General features: G+C 51.8%; 10 protein-coding genes across 10 annotated transcripts; 6 read left to right on the plus strand and 4 right to left on the minus strand.

Moving 5' to 3' along the window:
• Nucleotides 1-342: 342 nt before the first annotated feature.
• Nucleotides 343-1,547, plus strand: AKAW2_70222S (NAD(P)-dependent alcohol dehydrogenase; the record flags this gene model as incomplete). Its single annotated transcript, XM_041682779.1, has 3 exons — nt 343-516; nt 583-1,194; nt 1,254-1,547. The coding sequence occupies 3 exons, from the start codon at nt 343-345 to the stop codon at nt 1,545-1,547; spliced, it is 1,080 nt and encodes a 359-aa protein (XP_041547106.1).
• A 325-nt stretch (nt 1,548-1,872) lies between these two features.
• THR4 (threonine synthase THR4) lies at nt 1,873-3,643 on the plus strand (the record flags this gene model as incomplete). Its single annotated transcript, XM_041682780.1, has 3 exons — nt 1,873-1,926; nt 2,025-2,350; nt 2,419-3,643. 3 exons carry the CDS (start codon nt 1,873-1,875, stop codon nt 3,641-3,643), a joined length of 1,605 nt encoding a protein of 534 aa, XP_041547107.1.
• A 927-nt stretch (nt 3,644-4,570) lies between these two features.
• cspA (putative cell surface protein) lies at nt 4,571-7,296 on the minus strand (the record flags this gene model as incomplete). The annotated part of the gene is made up of 3 exons (XM_041682781.1): nt 4,571-7,068; nt 7,125-7,161; nt 7,222-7,296. 3 exons carry the CDS (start codon nt 7,294-7,296, stop codon nt 4,571-4,573), a joined length of 2,610 nt encoding a protein of 869 aa, XP_041547108.1.
• Nucleotides 7,297-8,884: 1,588 nt separating this feature from the next.
• Nucleotides 8,885-10,548, plus strand: AKAW2_70225S (DNA primase subunit PRI1; the record flags this gene model as incomplete). The annotated part of the gene is made up of 3 exons (XM_041682782.1): nt 8,885-9,099; nt 9,161-9,358; nt 9,417-10,548. The coding sequence occupies 3 exons, from the start codon at nt 8,885-8,887 to the stop codon at nt 10,546-10,548; spliced, it is 1,545 nt and encodes a 514-aa protein (XP_041547109.1).
• Nucleotides 10,549-10,937: 389 nt separating this feature from the next.
• On the plus strand, nt 10,938-12,593 carry AKAW2_70226S (uncharacterized protein; the record flags this gene model as incomplete). The annotated part of the gene is made up of 3 exons (XM_041682783.1): nt 10,938-11,069; nt 11,139-12,136; nt 12,200-12,593. 3 exons carry the CDS (start codon nt 10,938-10,940, stop codon nt 12,591-12,593), a joined length of 1,524 nt encoding a protein of 507 aa, XP_041547110.1.
• Nucleotides 12,594-12,803: 210 nt separating this feature from the next.
• AKAW2_70227A (MAM33 family protein) lies at nt 12,804-14,098 on the minus strand (the record flags this gene model as incomplete). Its single annotated transcript, XM_041682784.1, has 5 exons — nt 12,804-12,829; nt 12,886-13,412; nt 13,487-13,545; nt 13,606-13,727; nt 13,900-14,098. 5 exons carry the CDS (start codon nt 14,096-14,098, stop codon nt 12,804-12,806), a joined length of 933 nt encoding a protein of 310 aa, XP_041547111.1.
• A 422-nt stretch (nt 14,099-14,520) lies between these two features.
• Nucleotides 14,521-15,181, minus strand: AKAW2_70228A (translation machinery-associated protein 16; the record flags this gene model as incomplete). Its single annotated transcript, XM_041682785.1, has 3 exons — nt 14,521-14,803; nt 14,863-14,947; nt 15,013-15,181. 3 exons carry the CDS (start codon nt 15,179-15,181, stop codon nt 14,521-14,523), a joined length of 537 nt encoding a protein of 178 aa, XP_041547112.1.
• Nucleotides 15,182-15,628: 447 nt separating this feature from the next.
• On the plus strand, nt 15,629-18,001 carry EXO1 (putative exonuclease; the record flags this gene model as incomplete). Its single annotated transcript, XM_041682786.1, has 3 exons — nt 15,629-15,641; nt 15,700-15,847; nt 15,904-18,001. 3 exons carry the CDS (start codon nt 15,629-15,631, stop codon nt 17,999-18,001), a joined length of 2,259 nt encoding a protein of 752 aa, XP_041547113.1.
• Nucleotides 18,002-19,842: 1,841 nt separating this feature from the next.
• AKAW2_70230S (Fig1 domain-containing protein) lies at nt 19,843-20,812 on the plus strand (the record flags this gene model as incomplete). The annotated part of the gene is made up of 4 exons (XM_041682787.1): nt 19,843-19,870; nt 19,936-20,004; nt 20,056-20,383; nt 20,440-20,812. 4 exons carry the CDS (start codon nt 19,843-19,845, stop codon nt 20,810-20,812), a joined length of 798 nt encoding a protein of 265 aa, XP_041547114.1.
• A 781-nt stretch (nt 20,813-21,593) lies between these two features.
• Nucleotides 21,594-23,511, minus strand: AKAW2_70231A (MFS transporter; the record flags this gene model as incomplete). Its single annotated transcript, XM_041682790.1, has 4 exons — nt 21,594-22,286; nt 22,366-22,862; nt 22,934-23,120; nt 23,191-23,511. 4 exons carry the CDS (start codon nt 23,509-23,511, stop codon nt 21,594-21,596), a joined length of 1,698 nt encoding a protein of 565 aa, XP_041547115.1.
• Nucleotides 23,512-24,778: the final 1,267 nt, after the last annotated feature.

Genomic DNA, 24,778 nt, shown 5'->3' on the forward strand with positions numbered 1-24,778 from the left:
CCGACGGATCGAGGCAAGACTCCGCCAGCTGTCTATCGGAAAGACTCCATCTAGACCACAAGTACTTCTTCTCAGTGGGCTAATAGGCCATCGATGGGATATCCGCAATAACCCGTGCCCTTTCCGCCTCTTCTTCTCCCTTCTTGGCTATTCTGTCTCTGGCCAAAAGTGGGCCATCTGCCGATCCAACCGATGAATGATCCATGGAATAGCAGTTGCCCCTCTGTAGTGGTTCCTGGCGTATAAATTATAAAGATTTGGGGTTGTCTCCTATCCCTTCACTTAGTTGCACCTGTCATACTCCAAAACCTAGACATACCTCTGCCCATTCAATCATTCACAATGGCTCAAGATTACAAGTTTGAAGGATGGATGGGTCTCGACAAGGACTCCGCCGACGGAAAGATGGTCTGGCAGGAGTTCGAGCCCAAGCCGTGGGAGGAAACCGATGTTGACATTAAGATCACTCACTGCGGTATCTGCGGTTCCGATTTGCACACTCTTCGCAGCGGCTGGGTAAGTCATCCATCACCATGTCTGATTTTGTAGAAAGTTCGAAAATTTAGATGCTAACCTCAGCAGAGACCTACCTTGTACCCCTGCTGCGTGGGCCACGAAATCGTCGGCATTGCTGTGCGTGTTGGGTCCAAGGCTGTCGGCGGCATCAAGGTTGGTGACCGCGTGGGTGTCGGCGCGCAGAGCGACTCCTGCCTTGGTCGTCTGGGAGACTGCCCCGAATGTGCGATGGGTGATGAGCAGTACTGCTCCCACAAGATCGTCGGTACCTACAACAATGTTCACCTGAATGGCGGCAAGTCTTACGGTGGATATGCTCTGTACAACCGCACCCCGTCTCACTTTGTTATTAAGATCCCCGACAGCATCCCTTCGGCGCAGGCCGCCCCTATGCTGTGTGGTGGTGTCACCCTATTCAGTCCCTTGAAGCACCACAACTGTGGTCCCGGCAAGCGCGTGGGTATCATTGGTGTTGGTGGATTGGGCCACTTCGGTGTGCTTTTGGCCAAGGCCATGGGTGCTGATAAGGTGGTTGCTATCTCCCGCAAGACTGGCAAGGCCAATGATGCGCTGGCTATGGGTGCCGATCTCTATGTTGCTACGGATGATGAGCCGGACTGGGCTACCAAGTATGCCCGGTCTCTGGATCTGATTGTCTGCACTGTTTCTTCGACCAAGGTATGTTTACCCCATTATACGCATGAATTGGGGGGGTTCGGGTACTAATGGGGATATAGATGCCCATGACCGAGTACCTGGGCCTGCTTGCGACGGGCGGTGCCCTGGTCCAGGTCGGACTTCCTGATGACGGTGTTCTCCTGGCCCCTGTCGGCAAGCTGCAGCGTCGCCTGAAGGCCACCAGCTCCTTTATCGGCAGCCCCAACGAGATCCGTGAGATGTTCCAGCTTGTTGCTGAGAAGGGAGTCAAGGCCTGGATTGAAGAGATCCCGATGAAGGACGCCAATCAGGCCATTGTGGATATGCACGCGGGCAAGGCGCGGTACCGTTATGTGCTGGTGAATGAGCAGTGATATGATGATGGTGATGATTTACGATGTATGGAGTTGTTGGAGTTTAGTTGGAGAAGAGGACAGCGATGTTGCACAGAAATAGATAGAGATAGAAATAGAGACTAAAATGATACCATTTTCGTTGACCGAAACAGGCAGGTGGCGGGCACGTTGTTGCGAGGGGCGCCGCAGTCGGAGGCGCTAAACCCAAAGTGGATTTTTCCCCTCGGCCTTCGCCGCGGGGGGTCTTTCCGAATTGCCTCTTTGACTCAGACATCTTTATCACTCTTTCTCCTTCTCTCCTTTGGTCTTTTACTTACCATTGCCTCCTTAATTTTTATTCACAATGTCGCCTACTCTCTCTCAAAGATTTCTGAGCACCCGGGGTGGCTCCTACGGCGTAAGTGATATCCCACGCCCTGATTATATCTCGTCACCTTCAAATCCTATCCTCTTTTCAAACGGAGTCAATTGCTAACTGGCTATCTCCAACAATAGCTTTCCTTCGAGGAGGTCGTCCTGAAGGGTCTCGCCTCCGATGGTGGTCTCTTCATCCCCGAGGAGATCCCTACCCTCCCCGCCGGCTGGGAGTCGGAATGGCGCGATCTCAGCTTCGAGGAACTGGCCTTCCGTATCATGTCCCTCTACATCTCCGAGTCCGAGATCCCCAGTACAGATCTGAAGGATATCATCAAGCGCTCCTATGCTACCTTCCGTCACCCTGAACGCACCCCCATCGTTGAACTCGACGCCAAGCGCAACCTCTACCTCCTCGAACTCTTCCACGGCCCGACTTTTGCCTTCAAGGATGTCGCCCTGCAAAAGTAGGTTTACTGGAAACTGCGCATGCATGTGAAAAAGGACACTCGGTGCTGACTTCGATCTCTACCAGTCTTGGAAACCTCTTCGAGTACTTCCTGGTGCGCAAGAACCAGGGCAAGGAGGGCAAGGACAGACACCACCTGACTGTTGTCGGTGCGACAAGTGGTGACACTGGCTCTGCTGCCATCTACGGCCTCCGTGGCAAGAAGGATGTCTCCGTCTTCATCCTGTTCCCCAAGGGCAAGGTTTCGCCCATCCAACAGGCCCAAATGACCACCATCCTCGATGCCAACGTTCACAACCTCACCGTCGAGGGTACCTTCGATGACTGCCAGGACTTCGTCAAGGCCCTGTTCGCCGATCCTGACATGAACTCCACCCACAACCTCGCCGCCATCAACAGCATCAACTTCGCCCGTATCCTCGCCCAGATCACCTACTACTTCTACTCCTACCTCGCCCTAACCAAGACCCCCGGCTACAACAACAAGATGAGATTCGTCGTCCCCTCCGGCAACTTCGGCGACATCCTGGCCGGTTGGTTCGCCAAGCGCATGGGTCTCCCCGCGGAGAAGCTCGTCATTGCCACCAACGAGAACGACATCCTGGACCGTTTCTTCCGCACTGGCGGTACCTACAGCAAGAGCGACAGCAAGGGTGCCGGCGTCAAGGAGACCCACAGCCCTGCCATGGACATCCTGGTCAGCAGCAACTTCGAGCGTCTCCTCTGGTTCCTGGCCTACCAGACCAGCGAGGCCAGCACGGCCGACGAGCGTCGCAAGCAGGCTTGCGACAATGTCAGCAACTGGCTCAACCAGCTCAAGACCGAGGGTGGCTTCAGCGTGCCCCCTGCCCTTTTCCAGGCCGCCCAGGCCGAGTTCGAGAGCGAGCGTGTCAGCAACGACGAGACCATCGCTCAGATTCGCTCCACCTACCAGTCCTGCTTCCCGTCCAACCTGGGCCCTGGCAGCGCCAAGAGCTCCAAGACGGGCGGTTACATCCTGGACCCTCACTCCGCCATTGGTGTCGCCGCATCCCTGCGCTCCATCGAGCGTAACTCTGGCGTTAGCCACATCTCCTTGTCCACGGCCCACCCGGCCAAGTTCGCTAGCGCCGTCGACCTGGCCCTCCGCGGCCAAGACGGCTACGACTTCACTGAGGTCCTGCCCCAGGAGTTCATTGGCCTTGAGGACCGCGAAAGCCGCGTCACTGCCGTCGGCCCCGGTGCTGGCTGGGAGCAGGTGCGCGAGATTGTCAAGGCTGAGGTCGAGCAGGAGTTGGAGGGTAAGCGGTAGGCACTTAATCATATAACTTGCATATCACGATGATTTTCCTCCTTCTGCAATGTCTGTTTGACCAAAAAAGCCAAGCTACGTCGATGATATCTCACGATCTTCATGTTTCTTCCTCCCTTTACTTATATCTTACATCCTGTGCATCTTTGGCTTCTCTTCCCATAGATCATATTATATCATACCATTCATTCAAGATAGATTTTTCAATCCTGAGATGGTTATACTAGATCCTCCAGACATAGCAGAAATAAAGGTAGAAACTGATAGTAAAACTGATAGTATCACGGCACTACAAAATGTCAACCGCTCGCCCCCTCCTAGTGAAAGGAGAGGTTCTACGTTGCAAATTACTTTCGACCTGTCAATTGGCTTAATTCCAAAAGCGAAGAAGGGTACGTAGGGACGTGAGGGGAATCTCACGACACATGACCATCCATCTAAGTGTCATTGACTACTCAACCGACGACTCATGCTACATACTGTTACTATTCCGGGCAACGTAACCTGCCGGGACCGATACGACATCAACCACATGACCCACTGAGCAATACGAACGACGACGTCTATCTAAATATATCTCAATCTTCCTGTCCACAAGTACAAATTATGCATTATTATGTATTAGAGCATCATTATCTGACACAAAAGCCAAATACATGACTCCTCACCAAAAGCCCTTGGAAACATTCCAGACCAACGTAAGGATGGCTGGTATGCGTTAGGAACTTGACAAGCAAGGAGCCCAAAGGAGGAAATCACGGAACGAGATCAAGAAAATAATAGACAAACAGTAAAAGCCAAATTTTTCTAAATGGGACCGTACCGTACCGTAACACCGGAGATAATATGGGGTTATCTTAGTTAATGCGTGACATCGCGATCAAGTGTAGCTTGATCGTTAGATCACACATACCGGACTGAGCCAATTTAGAGGAGAGCCATGACACCCATGACGGCCGCCAGGAAGCCAGCCGCGGGCTGCATGTTTGAGGAGGCGGCGCCAGTGAAGGCTGGGGAGACACCCGTCGCGCCGGTGGTCTCGCCGGGGGTAACGGGAGAGACACCGGTGGTTTCACCGGGAGTGACGGGGGAGACGCCAGTTGCGCCGGTGGTCTCGCCGGGTGTAACGGGAGAAACGCCGGTGGCAGCGGTCTCTCCAGGAGTGACGGGGGAGACGCCGGTCGCGCCGGTAGTCTCTTCGGGGCTAACTGGGGAGACACCAGTGGCGGTGGTCTCCTCGGGGCTGACGGGAGAAACGCCAGTAGCGGTAGTCTCTTCGGGGCTGACGGGAGAAACGCCGGTGGCGGTCTCTCCAGGAGAGACGGGCGAGACACCAGTGGCAGCGGTTTGTTCAGGGGTGACGGGCGAGACACCAGTGGCAGTAGATTCTCCAGGAGCAGCCGAGGTGCCGGGCACAGCAGTCTCGCCGGGCACAGCAGTCTCGCCGGGCACAGCAGTCTCTCCAGGCACAGCAGTCTCTCCAGGCACGGACGTCTCGCCGGAAGCACCAGGTACAACGCTGGAAGCACCGGGAACAGTGGTCTCACCAGGGACAACGCTCGTGGAGGCTCCAGGGACAGCAGTCTCACCAGGGACGACGCTCGTAGAGGCTCCAGGGACGCTAGTCTCGCCGGGAACGCCACTGGTAGAAACTCCAGGGACGCTGGTCTCGCCAGGAACAGCACTTGTCGAAACACCAGGAACAGCGGGGACGGTAGACTGGCCAGGAACAGCAGGCACACTGGTCTCACCAGGAACAGCAGGAACAGTGCTCTCGCCGGGAACAACGGGCACACTGGTCTCACCAGGAACAGCAGGAACAGTGCTCTCGCCGGGAACAACGGGGACACTGGTCTCACCAGGAACAGCAGGAACAGTGCTCTCGCCGGGAACAACGGGCACACTGGTCTCACCAGGAACAGCAGGAACAGTGCTCTCGCCGGGAACAACGGGCACACTGGTCTCACCAGGAACAGCAGGAACAGTGCTCTCGCCGGGAACAACGGGGACACTGGTCTCACCAGGAACAGCAGGAACAGTGCTCTCGCCGGGAACAACGGGGACACTGGTCTCACCAGGAACAGCAGGAACAGTGCTCTCGCCGGGAACAACGGGGACACTGGTCTCACCAGGAACAGCAGGAACAGTGCTCTCGCCAGGAACAACGGGGACACTGGTCTCACCAGGAACAGCAGGAACAGTGCTCTCGCCGGGAACAACGGGGACACTGGTCTCACCAGGAACAGCAGGAACAGTGCTCTCGCCGGGAACAACGGGGACACTGGTCTCACCAGGAACAGCAGGAACAGTGCTCTCGCCGGGAACAACGGGGACACTGGTCTCACCAGGAACAGCAGGAACAGTGCTCTCGCCAGGAACAACGGGGACACTGGTCTCGCCAGGAACAGCAGGGACAGTGCTCTCGCCAGGAACAGCAGGGACAGTGCTCTCGCCAGGAACAATAGGAACAACAGGAACCGTGGTGTTCTGGAATGGCGGCTGAGTGGACTGAGTGGGAATAACGGTGCTGTTCTGGATTGGTACAGGCGTATGGGTAGTAACGGTTGCAGGTGGGATCACCGTTGTGCCGTTAGTGGGAATGGGGCCGACAGTAGTTTCAGTAGTGACCGGCTTGATAGGAGCGGTACCATGACTGGTGGTGGGCTGGATAGGAGCCGTTCCATGACTGGTGGTGGGCTGGATAGGAGCCGTTCCATGACTGGTGGTGGGCTGGATAGGAGCCGTACCATGACTGGTGGTCGGCTTGATAGGAGCAGTACCATGACTGGTGGTCGGCTTGATAGGGGCCGTACCATGACTAGTGGTAGGCTTGATAGGAGCCGTACCATGACTGGTGGTCGGCTTGATAGGAGCAGTACCATGACTGGTGGTCGGCTTGATAGGGGCCGTTCCATGACTAGTAGTCGGCTTGATAGGGGCCGTACCATGACTAGTGGTAGGCTTGATAGGAGCCGTACCATGACTAGTGGTAGGCTTGATAGGAGCCGTACCATGACTGGTGGTCGGCTTGATAGGAGCAGTACCATGACTGGTGGTCGGCTTGATAGGGGCCGTTCCATGACTAGTAGTCGGCTTGATAGGGGCCGTACCATGACTAGTGGTAGGCTTGATAGGAGCCGTACCATGACTAGTGGTAGGCTTGATAGGAGCCGTACCATGACTAGTGGTAGGCTTGATAGGAGCCGTACCATGACTGGTGGTAGGCTTAATAGGAGCCGTCCCATGGCTGGTGGTAGGCTTAATAGGAGCAGTCCCATGGCTGGTGGTAGGCTTAATAGGAGCAGTCCCATGGCTGGTGGTAGGCTTAATAGGAGCAGTCCCATGGCTGGTGGTAGGCTTGGGCTGAGGCGCAGTACCAGTAGGAAACTGGATAGGAGGGGGAGGCGGGGCCGTGCCAGTACCCACTGTACAAGAATTAGAGACGATCATAAGCAGTAAGGGATTCGGGCATATCTCTTACCAGGGAAGTTGGGGCCGACGACGGTTTTGACATCAGGCTATCGAAGTTCAAGTCAACATGTGCAAGACAATCAGTGTCAGAATGATTTCCAGCATACCTCTCCACCGCGAGCAATGACTCCTGCCAGAGCTGGGCCAGCAAAGGCCAGTAATGCGACACCTCCCTTAACCATTTCGATTATCGATACTCAGACCGGTTAATGAAAGCGAACACCACAACACAACTTTTTAGGCGAAACGAGTGGAAATTGAAACAGCGAGTGACTCCCGGATGTAATACGAAAAGGAAACGGAAGCATGTCAAGGAAGCAGGGAGGCCTGCCCTTAAATCTTTCATTGTTGAATCTTCCAACCGTTTCCGTGACCATAGCTCGTGCATGATGGCGATAATACCACAGTAGGATCCAATGAGAAACAGATCATGGCGCAATAGACGCTCGGTCCAGTAGAAAAAAGCTAGATTTGCTGCTCAACGCCAGGAGCTAGCAAGCTGCGTTGTAAGTTAAAGTTAGGCAAACCATGGATAGTGAAGGAACCGATGTAATGGGAGAGGGAGAGTCCTGCTTGGAGAAGTTGTTGGGAGTGTCGCATTCCGTCGTATCATGAACATCAAGGCCCACAATGCTCACATCAGGGTCTTCACGATGCAAACTTGGAGAGAATCCAATAGATGAAAGAACATAGTGGTGGCGTCATCACTCCAATAGAAAATTATTTTTGTGTATCACAGGAACTTCCTCGCACCGAAAGCCCTACGTAAAGCTGGTGAACACCACCTATAGGATGAAGGGTTAACGAGCGGCTGACTATGCTCCATTCTCGCAGATGACAACTACCATGGCATTGACGGCATACGTCCTTAGCAATATTGAGTACTCAGCTGTCCCTCAAGCTGTAGGGTCCCATAGAGTCCCAAAACATCCGCGGGCTTCGATGGGCTACCCCGGATGGTGGATACTCAATGAGTACCTCTGCAACGTTGCATTTCATGAATAAAATTCAGGGCGGTGGGGGAAACCCTGGAACTTCAGAGTAAAAGAAAACAAGGAAAAGAAGAATCAAATCGAGCAGCTGGGGATGCCTCCACAGCATGTTGAGGCTGCTGTGGGTATCGACCGAGAGTAACTGGCAAGCATGGGGGATACCCTTTCGCTCACTTTGGGGGAGACCAGTTGTTACCACACAAGGATCCAACTGGATTGGCTCGAGTCAGGCTGAATCAGCTAAAACATCAATGAGTCAACAATATGGTGCAGCCGGATCAGGCTAAGAAGGCCAACTAGAGGATATAGATAGATTCAGTGTGTTGATGGGAGCCTTCAGGTTCCATAGGGCCCGAAGTTCATTCTCATGGGTCAGGGCAGTATACACGTCATCCACCTTTGATTACGAGAGAAGTCCAATGGAACAGCGTCAGCAGATACCGCAAACGGCCAGAACTCTGCCAGGGTGTTCCTGATCACGCAGGGGTGGACCCAAACATGATGAGGTTGTAGCAGGCAAAGAAGTGGTTGTCGTCGTTGAGGCCATACTTCGGTACCTTGCTGAGTAATCGCCGTTTGCGGATGTAACCACTCACGTGATATGTAGCTTGTTCCGCCCCAAAGCAGCAGATGAGGTAGGGCTTAGGGCTGTCGGGGAACACGCCGATCGCGTTGGGCAACGCGTCGCGACGCGTGGGTTTAATGAATTGACGATAATGGATGTGGATTGAAGCGCTCATGCAACTCACCACAGCTTAGCACTACGTCAACATTGGGAATGCCTCACTCAGTATCTTCGCAGGACTCATCTGCCGATCGCAAGGATGATGAACTTATGCCTGACGCTCCTCCTCCGGAGACAGCATCGGCAAACCAGGAGGACAATGCAGCCGCAGGAGTGAAACTTGAAGACCTATTTAACGATGATGACGATGATGAATACCCAGCCTCTAGTGCACCAGAGACGCAAAATGGTGCTTCATCTGCTCCGGAGTAAGTATACATGCTGCGATATCTCGTGAAAGAGAGCATTAATCTAACTGAGATTAAACAGACCTGCTGCTGCTCCGGGGCCCCAGGTTGATACCGATACAATGCTTGCGTTCTATCAGCGCCTCTTTCCTTTTCGCTACCTTTTCCAGTGGTTAAACCATGGCATTGTCCCATCTCCAGACTTCGGAAACCGTGAATTCGCCCTTACCCTCCAAAACGATGCCTACCTGCGGTACCAGTCATATGCAACTGCGGATCTGTGAGTCCAAGAATCCTCTATTATCTTTTTTCAAGGTCCTAACGTTTCCATATCATAGGTTCCGTAAAGATATCCTGAAAATGAACCCCTCTCGGTTTGAAATTGGGCCTGTCTACAACACGAACCCTCGCGACAAAAAGACACTCCGAGGTGGCCAGATGAAGCCGATCGCCAAAGAATTGGTATTCGATATCGATCTTACGGATTACGATGACATCAGATCATGTTGTGAAAAGGCAAACATTTGTAGCAAGTGCTGGGCCTTTGTCACTATGGCAATGAAGGTCGTCGACACAGCGCTACGCGAAGATTTTGGTTTCGAGCACATATTATGGGTCTATTCTGGTCGTCGTGGTGCCCACGCCTGGGTTTGCGACCCGCGTGCGCGCAGCCTTCCAGATGATAGGAGAAGAGCCATCGCGGGCTACCTAGATGTCATCCGAGGAGGAAATTCGAGCGGAAAGCGGGTCAACCTCAAGCGGCCTCTGCATCCCCACATGTCTCGCAGTCTGGAGATACTAAAACCATACTTCGCTCAAACTACGCTGGTGGACCAGGAAACCTTCTCCAGCTCCGAGCAGACGCAACGTATCCTTTCATTGTTGCCCGATAAGGGATTGAATGAATCCTTACGGAAACGATGGGAGTCATCACCCGACCGCAGCAGTGCCAATAAATGGGCGGATATCGATGCCTTGGCCAAGACAGGCAAGAGCAGCACTCTCAACCCTACTACCCTGCGAGACGCCAAGCAAGACATTGTTCTCGAGTACACATATCCGCGCCTGGATTCCGAGGTCAGCAAAAAGATGATCCACTTGCTCAAGAGTCCATTTGTCATTCACCCCGGCACTGGTCGCGTGTGTGTTCCGATAGACGCCCGAAAGGCGGAACAGTTTGACCCTCTGTCGGTGCCTACAGTTACGGAGCTACTTGCGGAGATCGATGCATGGGATGCGGAGCATCCGAGCAATAATGCAGGTGCGGAAGTGGCAGAGGGCGAAGGCAGTGTACCCGAATCTGATGCTAGGGGAAGTCGCCGACTGCAAGACTATGAAAAGACGAGTCTGAAGCCGTACGTCGACTACTTCCGCTCATTCATTGCCGGGCTTCTGAAAGAAGAGCGGACGGGCAAACGGGAAAGGGCCGACGATGCGACTGAAATCAAGACTGAAAGCATGGAGTTCTAGACATTCCCTGCCAGTTCTATGTTGCGTGTTTGGCTTTAATCGTTGATTCGGATTAGCATGTCGGATATGATACATTCATTCATGGGGAACGGGATTGGCGTCATCGTGCATTGCAAAGGCTGGACACGCTGGAGTTTACTCTTATTTTTCTAGGTCACTGCAACCTTATTCATCATTCTACGTAAATAATCAGTTTTTTTTCCTGCCATATTCTCAGAACTGTTCCTCGGCACATAGTCCTGACTGTCACCCTAAGCTTCTTCAATTGAAATGCGGAGCTCCGACGGGAAACCTCATTTCAGCCTCAACCCCGCGCTGACAATGCTCTCAACTACTTAAATGAGAGGCCCTGGCTCGATCATAATCTTCAATCATCATGCCAGGCAAACATGGCAACAGACAACACCACTACAAACCCACTAGATGAGCGGTTCAAGACCCTCGTCCACGAAACATTGGACTACTGGCACGTCCCAGGCATTTCAATCGCAGTAGTCGATGGAGACAACACCTGGGCCAAGGCAGGTGTCTCATACATCCCCAACGATCAAGACAATATACAAGAATAAATTATTAACCGATAAACACAGGGTTATGGCATCGCAGCCTTCCCCGCTGAGTCCGTAACTCCCTCGACACTCTTCTACGCCGGAAGCACTACCAAAGCCTTCACCGCAGCCCTGATGGCCACCATCGTTGAAGACAACGACACCTACTCCCAAGTACACTGGGACACGCCCATCAGCCAGCTCATCCGCGACGACTTCGTGCTACACGACGAGCACGCAACCGAACACACCACCATCGAGGATGCCTTATCACATCGCTCAGGCCTCCCTCGTCACGATCAAGCCTACGGCAACCGTCTCACCCGCGATGAAGCCGTGCGAACGATAGTGCGCCAGCTGCGCCATCTCCCATTAACCGCCCCTCCGCGCACAAAGCTCCAATACTGCAACCTCATGTACGTCGTCGTCTCTCACGTTATCGAGACCCTCACCGGCGGAGAATGGCTAGGCAACACCCTAGCCCGCACTATCTGGCATCCCCTCGGCATGAATTCTACCTATTTTAACCTCAACGACGCCAAAGCATCCCCTCACCACCTGGCCCGGGGATACTACCATACCCCTAGCGACAGCGACAATGACACCAACCACTACCACGGAGTCCCCTGGATGCCACTAGACGAAATCTCCGGCGCCGGGAGCATCATCAGCAACGTCCTGGACTACGCGAAATGGGCGCGCGCACTACTCTACCAAACCGAGCCCCTATCGCCAGCCGTATACAAAGCGATCTTCGAACCGCGGACTTTACTGCCCTCCGAGGCGCCGTTCACAGGCCCGCGCGCATACGCTCTGGGCTGGTACACGGGCGTGTACCAAGGCGTGCAGTTCTTCGAGCACACGGGAGGCATGAATGCGTTTGGGGCGGAGGTAATTTTGTTCCCGAGTTTGAAATATGCGGTTGTCATGTTGGCGAACACAGCTGGGACGTCGAATTACGCGCAGAAGGCGTTGGCGTTTCGGTTGGTGGATGAGAAGCTTGGTGTGCCGGTTGAGAGGCGGTTCGATTGGAATGCGAAGTATGTTTTGGATCAGAGTTCTGCTCGGGGTGATTATAATGCTAACGGTTTTCTTCTTTCTAGGAATATGGCACACATAGAAGAGGAGAGGAAGAAAGCCTTTGATGCTATTCATAAGGCTCCCGCGCATGTGATACCGCATTCGTTGGAGCTAGGGGAATATGTGGGGACGTATGTGCACCCGGGCTATCAGACTGTTGAGATTTATCTTGATCAGTCGAAAAATATATTGCGCGCTGACCGGGATCGTACGACCTGGCCGGAGTATCTGAAATTTAAGCATGTTAATGGGGAGCATTTTCTCGCTATCTCGGAGCATGTTGGGGACTTGGGGGCTTTCTTTCCTGATGTGTATGCGGTGGAATTTCGCATCGGAGAGAAAGGGAAGCCGTCCGCGCTTGGGGTGGCGTGGGAGAAGACTATGAAGGAGAAGATTTGGTTTACGCGGTTGGATTAGTTGTTTGGAGCAATTTATGTCTGTCTCGGTTTAGAGAGGGGGAGTATCAATCATTTCAACAGTGGTACCTTGCGAGGTTCAACTGAGCATCTACTATTAATATACATGAGCACACTGCAGAGAACAGTGGCAGAATTATTGAAACATGATTTCGATATTTTCATGACGGATTGTCATAACCGTATTAATTTTATAGAACATAGTCCACGCTTAAGCGGAGACGAAGTTCTTGACGTCTGTGGATAGGGTTAGCCAAGTATCATACATAGGGATCTGATAGGATGTCACGTACTCTCGAGCCAGCGAACGTACTCCTTCTGCTCCTTGACCTGGATGTAGTCGGGGATCATGTTGGCAAGCTCGGCGTTGATGCCCCTCTCGTCGAGGTAGCGCTCGAGGAAGGTCTGCAGGTCCTCATCGAGGTTCTCGAAGGGAGGACCAGCGTACATGCTCTGTCTGGTCCAGTCCTTCTCGGCAGTCTGGGCGTGGGCCAGGTCGGACTTGTTGAAGTAGGAGACCTCCTCGATCTGGAACAGGCCGTCCTGAGCAACAGTCTGGATCAGGAGGGCGCCGTTGCTGGGCTTCTCAACGGTGATGTTGACACGGGCAGGGAAGCTAGGCTCAAGGTCGCGGTCCAACTCATCGCCTTCGCGGTCAGCAGGAGCGACGCGGTCCTCAGCGTGCTGAGAGACGTTGCCAGAGCGGCCCTGGTTGACGGGCTGGTGGCCACCGAAGTCCATCTCATCGAGAGCAGCATCATCGAAGTCCTCCTGCTCACTGAGGTTCTGAAGGTCGGCGACGGTGAAGGTGAGGCGGATCCTAATGATTGAGCGAACCGTGAGAAGGAATGTCACAGAAGAGGGGGGGGGAAGCTCAGTAACAAGGGTTCTTACTCTTCGTTGCCGAACTTCTTCGTCAGGACAACCTCCTGCTCACCAGGGACGTCCTTGACCTGTTCACCAGTATATTAGTTTTGATCGACGGCTTAATGGATATCCAGCGAAGAGCGTACCTCCCAAGAGTTGTTCTGAAGAACATACTGGATGTTCTGAACGGAGGACTCGAGGTCCTCAAGGCCAGAAGCCTTCTCGTGCTTCAGTTCGTCCTCAAGCTTGGCGACGAGCTCAACATCGCCTACAATCATCGAAAGGCCCATGTTAGCATGATTCTTCCGTAGATCCGCAATTGACAATTGACAACAGGGTTCTGTCTCATTCTGCCAGAAGAAAAGAAAAGCACAAAGACTCATTCAATCGCTGTTCTCTGGAAATTTTCCTACACAAGCAAATAACTCATATATTCTTACCTTCGGCAGGGGACTGCTTGAAAGCGCGGGACGTCGAGAAAGCAGCATAGGAAGGTCTCGTAATCTGCTTCAGAGAAGACTGGAAGGCATTCTTGGGGACCGCGGACACCGGCCGGGAGATGGCGGAGCGGGAGGAGACAGCGACAGAGCGCGAGATGGTGCGAGGCACGGAGCGAGCGAGAGTGCGGAGGGACATCATCTTGAAGAATTGAGGATGAAAATGGAAAGTGGCAGGAGAAGAGGAAGAAATGGACGGATGATGAAGGATCGGAAAAGAAGACAAGCTGATGATGGATGATGTTACCGCCCGCCAAGACTGGAGCTCTGCAATGAACTGCCAGACCAATCACCGGTCGCAATGCGGGACTCATGCCGTCCATCGCATTTCGACATCATGAAGTTACAATTAGTAGTCATGGTTTGGATGATACTGTGATGAGAAGCCTTCTGGTAACCCTCAAGGCTTTAATGGACATTATACAGCTACAAAAAATGATTGAACAGGTTTTGTAAAATTCTATGTGCAATCGTAACGCCGTTATGCCATCCATCTCCGCGCATACTGCGAATCTTCGATCTCCCAAACTGAAATGCAGAAAGAAAACTAGAACTTTTGACGTCTCATGACATGCCCTTCGGCGGGAATACTGAAGGTTGTTTTGCTCCATCCTTAGTGATGCGAATGAACTTCATCGTGCTCAGTCCGGACCAGTCTCCGTTCCACGAGGCGAGGGCTTTGAGAACACTCTCATCGCTAAAGTCGGGCATCCAAAATCCCGTCTTAAACTCGCGATTCTCAACGTCTGTTCGCTGCAACAATGCTTCTTCGCGCTTGCTGGGTGGTCTGCCTTTCCGTCTCTCGCTCTGTAGTTGTTCGATCTCGGGCACGCTGCGGTTGATGTACCTATAGTTGAAGATCGTAAGTATATGCGATTTTCGCAACTTACGAAGAGTGTGGCGCACCTGACAACAATGTCCTTCATTTCATCCTCTGACATCGGAGCTTGGCCTTCTGGGACACTCTCGTGGAAATAGGCGATCCGTTCCACTAAACAGGAGAAACATTAGTTATCGCAACATCGAAGCACAAAATCCCAACGAAAACTGCCGTACCATATGTCTGTCTGGCCCGCGACATATTGGCGGAGACACGAGCGACTCGATCTTCTCTGGCATTGGCTCGGCGCAGTCTTCTGGCATCTCTGCTAAACTCGTGGAGAGCCTCAACAGCGCCTCTCTTCTTAGCAATATGCTTGGTAACTTTCTGGAATGTCTTCGGCATGGTGGGCAACTGGTTTTATCAGATTCTCGGCTCCTTCCACAACGAATGAAGAGAACTTTTTGATCCGACAGTCAAAAGTCGAATTTCATCTTTTGCGGAGGATTTCTTTTTTCTCCGGCAGAATCTCAAGGCGGTAAGATGAGGTGGCAGCACCGCCTCGACAAGACCAATCAGGAGAGCGGATGGATGGGGCCTCCCCATCGCGTTCCTTGCGCGTCAGAGGGACCAGGGAGGTAACATTCCAATCTTGTTGTCTGGGTCATCCTCATTTCGCGACTGTTTAGGTGCTAGTTAGGCTTGGTGCATGCTACTGAGCACTGATGTCCTCTAATTCCCATGTCCGTCGTCAAAATTGACCTCTAAGCACCAACAGACACCAGTTGATGTCTGTTTCGGCGGTGCTACTTCCCTGAACGAGGAGTATTTGGTCTTCTAAGGACGCTGACAATGGGCATTAAAGGTATGCTTCTTATTGTCCTTGACTCGCGAAGTACTGCATTTGCTTACACACAATATAGGGCTTCATGGCCTGCTTAAATCGATCCAAAAACCATGTCACCTGAAAAAGTTTAGTGGGCAGACCCTGGGAATCGATGCATATGGATGGCTACATCGAGGCACTGTCGCCTGCGCAGTGGACTTGGTCTTGGAAAGGCCTACTAGGAAGTACGTTCATAGCTAACAAGGCTGTATGTCACCATCCCTTTCTCACAGGATCGCAGACACATCGACTTCGTCTTGAATCGAGTCCGCATGCTCCTCTACTTCGGAGTAACTCCATATCTTGTATTCGACGGCGATGAGCTGCCAAGCAAGGCTGGAACCGAAGTGGAGCGTCAAAAGAGACGGCAGGACAGCAAAGCCCTCGGTCTGGAACTCCAGCGAAAAGGGCGGATCGCAGAGGCATACCAGGAACTGCAGAAGGCCGTTGACGTGACGCCCTTGATGGCGCGGGAATTAATAGAGGAACTGAAGAAGATAGACGTCCAATACGTCGTGGCTCCGTACGAGGCAGATGCGCAACTGGCCTATCTGGAACAGCAAGGCATTATTGCTGGTATCATTTCAGAGGATTCTGATCTGCTCGTCTTTGGTGCAAAGCGGTTGTTATCCAAGCTCGACCAACATGGCGACTGTATTGAGATCAACCGTGCTGACTTTTCGGCCTGCCGAGAGGTAAGTCTGATCGGGTGGACAGACGCCGATTTTCGACGGATGTGCATTCTCAGTGGCTGCGATTATCTCCCCAACATTGCACGCTTAGGGTTGAAGACAGCCTACCGAAGCATTCGGAAGTACAAGAACGTAGAGCGGGCCTTGCGGATGCTTCAATTTGACGGTCAATACCACGTACCCTCTGATTACCTGGACAACTTCAGACAGGCGGAGCTTACGTTCCTCTATCAGAGAGTATTTTGTCCGAAAGCTGGGAAACTAGTCACCCTCACACCTCCTGAGGCTGATGTCAAGTTGGAAGAACTCACGTTTATCGGTGGTGACGTGGAACCTGACATTGCGGTCGGAGTTGCTCGTGGCGATTTGGACCCGACGACAAAGGAACGTCTTGTACTAAAGCCATCGCTCGCAGCTAAGCCGGCCGATAAGAGGCTGACCAACACGATAAGCCGTCGACAGACCCTGGGCTCGTCTGCTGAACTCAAGCCAAACAAGCCGATCAATTCCTTTTTCACCCCCAAGCGCGTTCCCCTGGCAGAGTTGGACCCGAATAGTCTCAGCCCCTCTCCCAGCCAACAACGGCTGCTACAACGCCATGCGAACAGCTCCTGGGATAGTGTTCCTGCGCCATCACGGCCAGCACTCATGCGATCTGCGTCATCAGTCGGGTCATCAAACCGGGCTTCTAGCCCTTTGATTAGAAGTGTGGAGCGTAACGCCTTCCTGGCACATGCCTCCAGAACATCGAGTTTGCAGCCCGCTAAGCGGCAGCGACTATGTTCTGATGCAGAGGAAGCTAACCTTCCAAATCCGCCGGATTCCCGCAGCAGATTCTTCTCCGGTAGTGTCAACGATGCTAGCCCAAGCGCACAGAAGGCTACTCGCACAAAGAAGGCACGCAAGTCTACCTTGGACGTGTTCTCAGATGACTCTGCAGAAGACCTCATGACACAGCTGCCAGACCCGAGCCAGGCGACTGAAACTCGCAGTCGTGTCATTTCATCCTCCATCGATGACAGTTCCATTCAAACACCTGCTGCAGCTACTTCTGAGCTCGGTGCTCCTGAACCCTCTGAGGAAGACTGCAAAGAGCAAACTCAAGAGCAGAATTTATCCATTGCTGAACAAGCTTCGGAGAAGAGATCGGATGATGTTGGCGACGGCTATACACCAAACCCTTTGCCTGTCGCAAACTCTCCCACGCTTTCAAAATACGTTTTTCAGGCCGGAACTTCTGGTGTGGGTAATCAAAATGATAAGCTTGGCGGTAAGGGTCATCAGTCAGGTTCCTTGAATGAGCACAAGGCGACTACCGGAGTGCGGCACGGCTTGTTGGGAACACCTCCCAGACGTCAGCGGACGACGCCATTGCAACGGCTAGGCCAAAGCGCCTTGGCTCGGTCTCGATCACTCAATTGTGTTTCGCCTTCCCTTGCAGCATTTAGAGCCTCCAAATCACCGGCAAAGAGCCCTGCAGTTCCAAGGCTTGATCACAAGCCTGTGCGAAGGTTGGCAACCCCCAGTCAAGGCAGTGAAGACATGATAATTCCGGATAGCGAAGATGAAGAATCCGAGGGCGAGACCCGAGCCCCAGTGGGACTTGCCCCGTTTGATGTGCGACGATTCTCGTTCATGGGTAAATAGAATCTTGGGTTCTCGGAGTGCAGTTACATCTTAGACATTGGCATTATTTGGAAGTATCTTACATGCGTGGAACCGGACCTACACTCGCTCTTCCTCGATGTGAACGCCCTCTCTGGATTACATTTCATGGCCTTCACCTTGCACCACTTGATTTTCCTATACATATAGCATCGACTCTTATATGCGCTCGCCAGGGCCCTGTTTTGAAGACACAGGCTTGGACACCTGCTCCCGTTATGGGTCCTTACAGATTTTGATTATACTTGGCCATGCCGGAAAGATTGGTAGGCCTTCCGTGACAGGGCGTTTGATGAATATCCTCTAGCCTTCCAGCGCTCTACACATACCACATCCAGTAGATGAATTATAATAATTAGATACCTCTCAAATAAAGCGTTTGACTACTGTGACCGTGGACCTGAACCAGTAGATATACACAAGTAGTCATTGTAGGGTCCTCTCTGGAAGCACCTTGATTCTGGGCATGTATTCGATATTCAAGTGATCCCAATATATAAGTACCTTTGAGATGTTACAAGTAGGAAATGTTGTCTCGCAGCACCTAGCTTGATGAAATGAGAGGCTTGATGGAGAACGACAGAGTAACGCAGCTGCGACTAGTCGTGCAAGGGCTCGGTTCTCTATGCAGCGCGGCATCTAAAAACAGGTATTATCGATCAACATATTTCAGTATCAGTAGCATTATAAAACTATTACTACTAGCAGTACCAATAAGCAACTACTGGTGCTCCAATTTCATGGGTATCAAAAAGAACTCTTAGTCGATGAATAGTACTAAGATGCAGTTTAATATATATATCCAGTATCGTATGACGCTGGAAAGTGAGTAACGAGGCAGCTACTGCGAAGGTTGTGAAGATAAGAATGAGACTAGAATTAGCTCTAAAATATCATCTGCAGTGCCAGCTGTGGGCGGATATATTTAGAAGATGATCCAGAAGTTAAGCAAGGTACCGATGGAGCAGCAGGTACTATTGAAATTGATTCTTGATTTCCGAATTGGAGGCTGGACCGATCAGGTGCCGATAAGCCAGTGGGGCTGATCTGATCCGGCTAGCGTTATCGGTGGACACGATCAACCTGCCCGATCTGGACAAGCGCCAGTAACGGATAAGAATACAGCAGGCGGTGAGGAATGGTTACCGGGGAACGGGAGGCGGGCCAACACGGTAAACAAAAGACCAGTGGCCCAGCCTCCCCCATTGGGCCACTTCCGCCCGTCACTTAGTTGTATACGCCCTTCCCAGCCTCCTCGATTATCACCACCATCATCGCCATCGCCATCCACCCTGCCGCTGCGCGATTCGAGGTTTTCGGAGGATTCGTTTAGCTACGAGCCATTTCTCCCTCTCCCTCTCCCCTTCACTCTCTTGCCCTTCCCCATCTTCCCCCCTCCCATATTCCACTTGCCTCTTTTCGGCATACTGCAACCCATCTATCTCAACCCACAAGACCGATTCGTTACTTTTTCTCTGCATTCTGACTGCCCTTAGATCTGTCAGGGTCCAACGTGGGACAAAGGAGTTATCCATTCTTTCGATCTCCCGCATTGACACATTCCGAATACCCCATCGCCCACGAGATCCGTCACATTCCATTCCAACCATATCGGTGCTCTCCCTCACCAAGCGCGTGCTCCGCCTTACGACCCTATCGACAGTCGACTCGGGGCCCTGTCCCTACCACAATAGCTATACCGCTCGTCGTCGGGTGGTGTCCGACAGAGTGAGCCGCACCGGACATTTAATACTCCTTCTCGGAGTCCCGAGAAGCGAGTTGGACTGGACAGAAAGAGGAATACGAAGAACATATCGCCCTAGATGCCGGGACTAACAGCGAAGCTACCCCGTATGTTTACATTACGTGCCTCCAGATTGGATATATCTCTAGCGATACTGATTGTCGATATCTAGGGGTTCTGCAACTGGTCGGGTACCACCATGTGTTGATGATTATCATCGCGGTGGCGATCATCCTACTATGTGAGCAGTCATTTCCCGACTCTCCCAACAATGCGACTAACTCTGTTCCAGCGTTACTATTAGCAGGATGCTCCTCGTCCTCCCCGCAGATCCCCGACATCTTCCTGATCTCCATGTACTATGAGCGCTACAAACCAACTTTCAATCTCGCTCAGGTAGATCCGGGGGTAGTGACAGCAACAGCAAATATTGTGGGAGGAGCCGAGATGGAAGTCCGTGTGGGTTATTTTGGCATCTGTGTACAGCCAGACTCCGGATCCTACATTTGCAACTCGAATGCGACAGCATTGGCGGAGATTGTCACAGTCGACCAAGATCCGTTGAACCTGATTTGGGTAGCATCGACGTTCAAAGATGCAGTCGTCTTCCCATATCTCCTGTACGTTCACACCCTCCACCCTCAAGAACGCGTTTTGACTAACGGTTACAATATAGAATTCTTGCCGTCATTCTCGCTTTCTTCTGCTTCGTCATCCTCGCCACCTTCCCTGGATGGCATGACGAGCTAGACCCCAGCGGTTCCGAGATCGAAGCCAGGCCGATTCCGTCGCGGCCTGTATCCCAAGCAGCACTGGCCTTGACATTTGTAGCCTCGGTCTTCGTCCTTGTGTCCGTACTATGGCAGCACACCGCATCCGTAGCCGCCAGCACGATAGTTCAGGATCTGGGCAACGGAAGTGTCAAGAGTGGCGTGGGTACATCTGCTATGGTTCTCGGCTGGTTTGGATTTGGACTTCTGGTGGTTGTGACGATAGGACTGCTAGTGATGATTCTGAGCGTCAAACTGATCCAGCAGTTGACGGACTAGCATGATCTCTTTTCGCTGTTTTTCTTTATTGTTTTGATGCTGCATTATATCTGCTTGGATTGGTTTTGGTTTCCTTCCCCCGGACATATTACACCCCGATTCCCCTTCCCCAACGACACGACACGAATACGCACGACCAACCCAGCAAAACGAATAATCACGACCCACACCTACACCCACCCTCCAACTCGAAACGATTGAATTTTGTTATGGAATTTTTTAACGGCACATGGTTTACGGATATGGATTGCTATGGACTACAATGGATATGGAAATACGGGATTCATGAAGAAATGCATAATGAGCATCATTGTCATCAACATCACCATGATAACATATTTGAGACCGTCTGTTTTTAAGTGTCTCGCCCGGATGAACAAAGATTATATTCACTACATGTTGAAACCCAAATGATTGATCGAATCACTGCCAATTATTCCCTGTTGTCCTTTCTTCTTTTATATGTACATTCTGTCGGTTTGGCTTGAATTGTGTTTATGGACGGTTCTCGTTGTTACGGTTAGTATTGATGATTGAGCATGTATAAAAGATGATATGGTTCCTGCGATTGGTTGCATGATTGATTTTAAGTTTCTTAGTCTAGATGTAAGTAACTGCAAATGCAAATGCAATGCACAATACACAAATTACAACACGCACATATTAAGTCAATTATCCTGGGGTATTTTACTAAACGAGATACTTTTATACAACGCGCCATATGAAAGTAAAACCATCAAATCATAATCATGACGAGCAAACAAAACAACAACCCCACCCCTCAAATATCATGTCTCGCATACCTACTCGCCATCCTCAACCTCCTCCCAAACTTCAACAACACAAACGGAAACGGCACAAAAAGCACACACAAACACCCGAGCAAAGTACACGCCCACCCAACCCCCAAATTATGAAACATAGCGGTAGCAAACAACGGAAACCCCGCGCCAAACGACGACCTCAAGAAATCATTCCCCGCCAGCACCGACGCCGCATACTTCGGATACGCATGCGCCTGGTAACAAAAAATGCAATTGAAAATAAGACACCCACCGAGCGCGAATAACATCGATGCAATGATCGGCACGATCCAATGCACGGAAGCGAATTGGCCCGTCCAGCCGAACCAGAAGAGAGAGATGGGGAGAGCGAAGCATCCGACGCAGGCTGGGGGGAGTTGTCTTTCTGGTGTGATATTCCAGTTCTCGTCGAAGTGTTTGGCTTGGTATTTCCATTTCCACCAGAAGTAGCAGGGGATGGTGATGGCGCAGGTGGAGATTAGGATGCCGAGGAAGGCGAGGCCGCTTTGGCCGGTGTTGAAGCCGTGGATTTCGCCGAAGATTATCGGGAAGGCTTCGAACCAGATGTAGAGGATGCCGTAGATTAGGGCGATGTAGAGGTTCATGATTAGAACGATGGGTTCGAAGAAGCAGAGTTCGAAGGGGCGGACGAGGGCTTCGAAGATTATGTCCTGTGTGAGGAAGGTGTTGTTAGTGAGGGTGGACTGATTGTAGGGATATGAGGAGGGAGGGGAGGGGGAGAGAGCTTACCATCTTCCTCATGTTGGCGACCTCGATCTCGGCTTCGCAGCGGTAGTTGGAGTTGCCGGTGATCTGGCGGACGCGACGAGCTCGCCGGTAGAGGATGTTGGGTGCAAATGTCTCCGGGAGGAAGAAGAATAGGAGAACCCAAGCAAAGCCGGAGACCCAGAGGAGCTGCCATATGGTCCATTTCCATCCTTCTGCTTGTGCTGCGAATCCGCCTACCAGGGGTCCTAGGACTGGTGCAGAGATGGCAAATGCTCCCCATATGATGATCATGTAGTCGCGCATCTTCGGATTCCAGATATCACCCATCGATGCGGCGCCAGTGGCTAGAGCTGGGGATCCAATGAAGCCGGTAAGGAATCGAAAGGCTAGAAGCATTCCGAAATTTGTAGCGTAGATGACGGCAAATTGGAAGAAGACGAAGACGAACAGTGTAAGGACGTAGGTAGGGCTTCGGCCGACTGGAGGGAGTTCCGATAGGGGAGACCAGACCATTGGGCCTATTATGCCGTTAGTTGTTATCAGACTAAGGTTTCTGGTGGGGGGTATAGCAGATGCTGCTAGTACATACCCAAGCCATATCCCAACACGAACAGGGTCAGTCCCAACGTGGCAGCCACTCTGCTCACTCCGAACTGCTCACAGACGCCGGGGATGCCGGGGGTGTATATCGCAGATCCGATGTAGATAGCGAAAGTCAGAAGCCAGATTAAGCTGCTAACGAACAACTTCTTGAATGTGCTCCAGTTCTGCGGATTCTATATGCCTGTCAGCACGAAATCAAGCTATCGGATGCAAGCGGACACAAAGCATATGATTTATACGTACCTCAGGATCATCCGGCCCGCTCCAATCGATGACAAGTGATGCATTGGAATTTGGATGCGCTCCTTCTGCCCCGTCATGCTTAGCTGACGACGCGGTTGATAGGCGGCGTGATGCTCTGGACGCTTGCGAAAGAACAGTATAGAGACCCAGGTTTTCCTGATCGCTTTCAGAGGCTGCTGCTTCTTCATCTTTGACCTGTTTCTCTGTCTTCAGGTACTCGGTCCACATGCCCGTGTCATTCTCTTCAGGATAACGTAGCCATCGCTTCCTGCTGAAGATGCGTACTAGCTTCCCAAATGCTGAGTCTCGAATAGTTTCCATGATGTGGGAGGGCTAGTCGATCTCGGGGGCCCAAGGGAGCAACAAACACACTGATTCTATATCACCACGATACACTAGCGGAGACATGGTTACTTTATAAGAACAAGATGCAGTGGCAATCTGCAGCTATTAGAGCGATCCTCTGGTCAATGAACTCTAAAGCGAGGTTAACAGGCGAACGTCCATCTCGGCCGGGGTCATAGCCGTAATGCCGATGATAAAGCCTTCCGACGGAAAGACTTGGGGCCGTCGATAGCTGGATGGGAGTTGAACCGTCGGATGTAGCTGCTGGTCTGGACTCTGATCCCTTGCATGACTTCATTTCAGTACGAAAAACACTGCAGCACGTCATCCACCCCCTGATGAGTTGCATCGTAGCTTCGTGAGACTTCATGGCTGTGACGTCACGACTTGTTGAACATTCGTGCCGGCAGAAGATTTACCACTCAAAACTGTCCAGCTGAAGTTTGAGTACCGGTTGTTGCTTTGCAGATGCTATTTATTCCTGTCAGGCGTTGGAATAGTGTGTTAACTATGCTCGGCATGTACAGTTTTTAGACGGTGAGTAGATGCCACTCACCTCAGTGGAGGACCACCACAACAAACCTATAATCTCAGTATTGGCGATCCAACAGCAAGTGCAAAGTGGGACACGCGCGAACCGGGTTTCCGGTCCATGGACAGACATGAAGGCGATGATGAAATAAAGTTTTGCGGATCTAGCAAGCTTCCGGGAAAGGCTCTAGTCGCTGCTAGCGAAATAGTTTACCCTTGACGCCCGGTAAGTTTTGCAGCTGGCTTCATGGCCATACCGTGGAATTTCTCATCGATAGTATCGCAGTTATCTTTTTGTTTAAATTACTTAGCTGGGGTAAAGGGGCACGTCGATACCTTTACTTCTCTGCGCACATCACCATTCTTACATGCAGTAAGCAGCGCAATTAATGTCCACAGATCAGTTTATGTGACTATGCAGAACATCTCCTTTGTCGCTTTGGCATCATTCTGGCATATCAATGTGGCAAGCGTGTGTTCAACGACCAATGGGTTGCTTCAAAACTCAGCTATGCCTTAAGTTAAGGATAGTCAATCGGAAAACGTGTCCAGGATACTGGCAGGTAAGGCAGAGCCACGGCATATATATTCGGTTGTAGACTACCGAGCACGAAGGACCGTCTCTATGAATTTCGGAATTTACATTTTAGCAGTCACCACTTCCCCACTCGCTGATTTCTATTGTAGATCCCAACTTGGGCTTTAGAAACAT

This window comes from Aspergillus luchuensis, chromosome 7 (genome assembly GCF_016861625.1).
Source record: "Aspergillus luchuensis IFO 4308 DNA, chromosome 7, nearly complete sequence".
Lineage (NCBI taxonomy): Eukaryota > Fungi > Ascomycota > Eurotiomycetes > Eurotiales > Aspergillaceae > Aspergillus > Aspergillus luchuensis.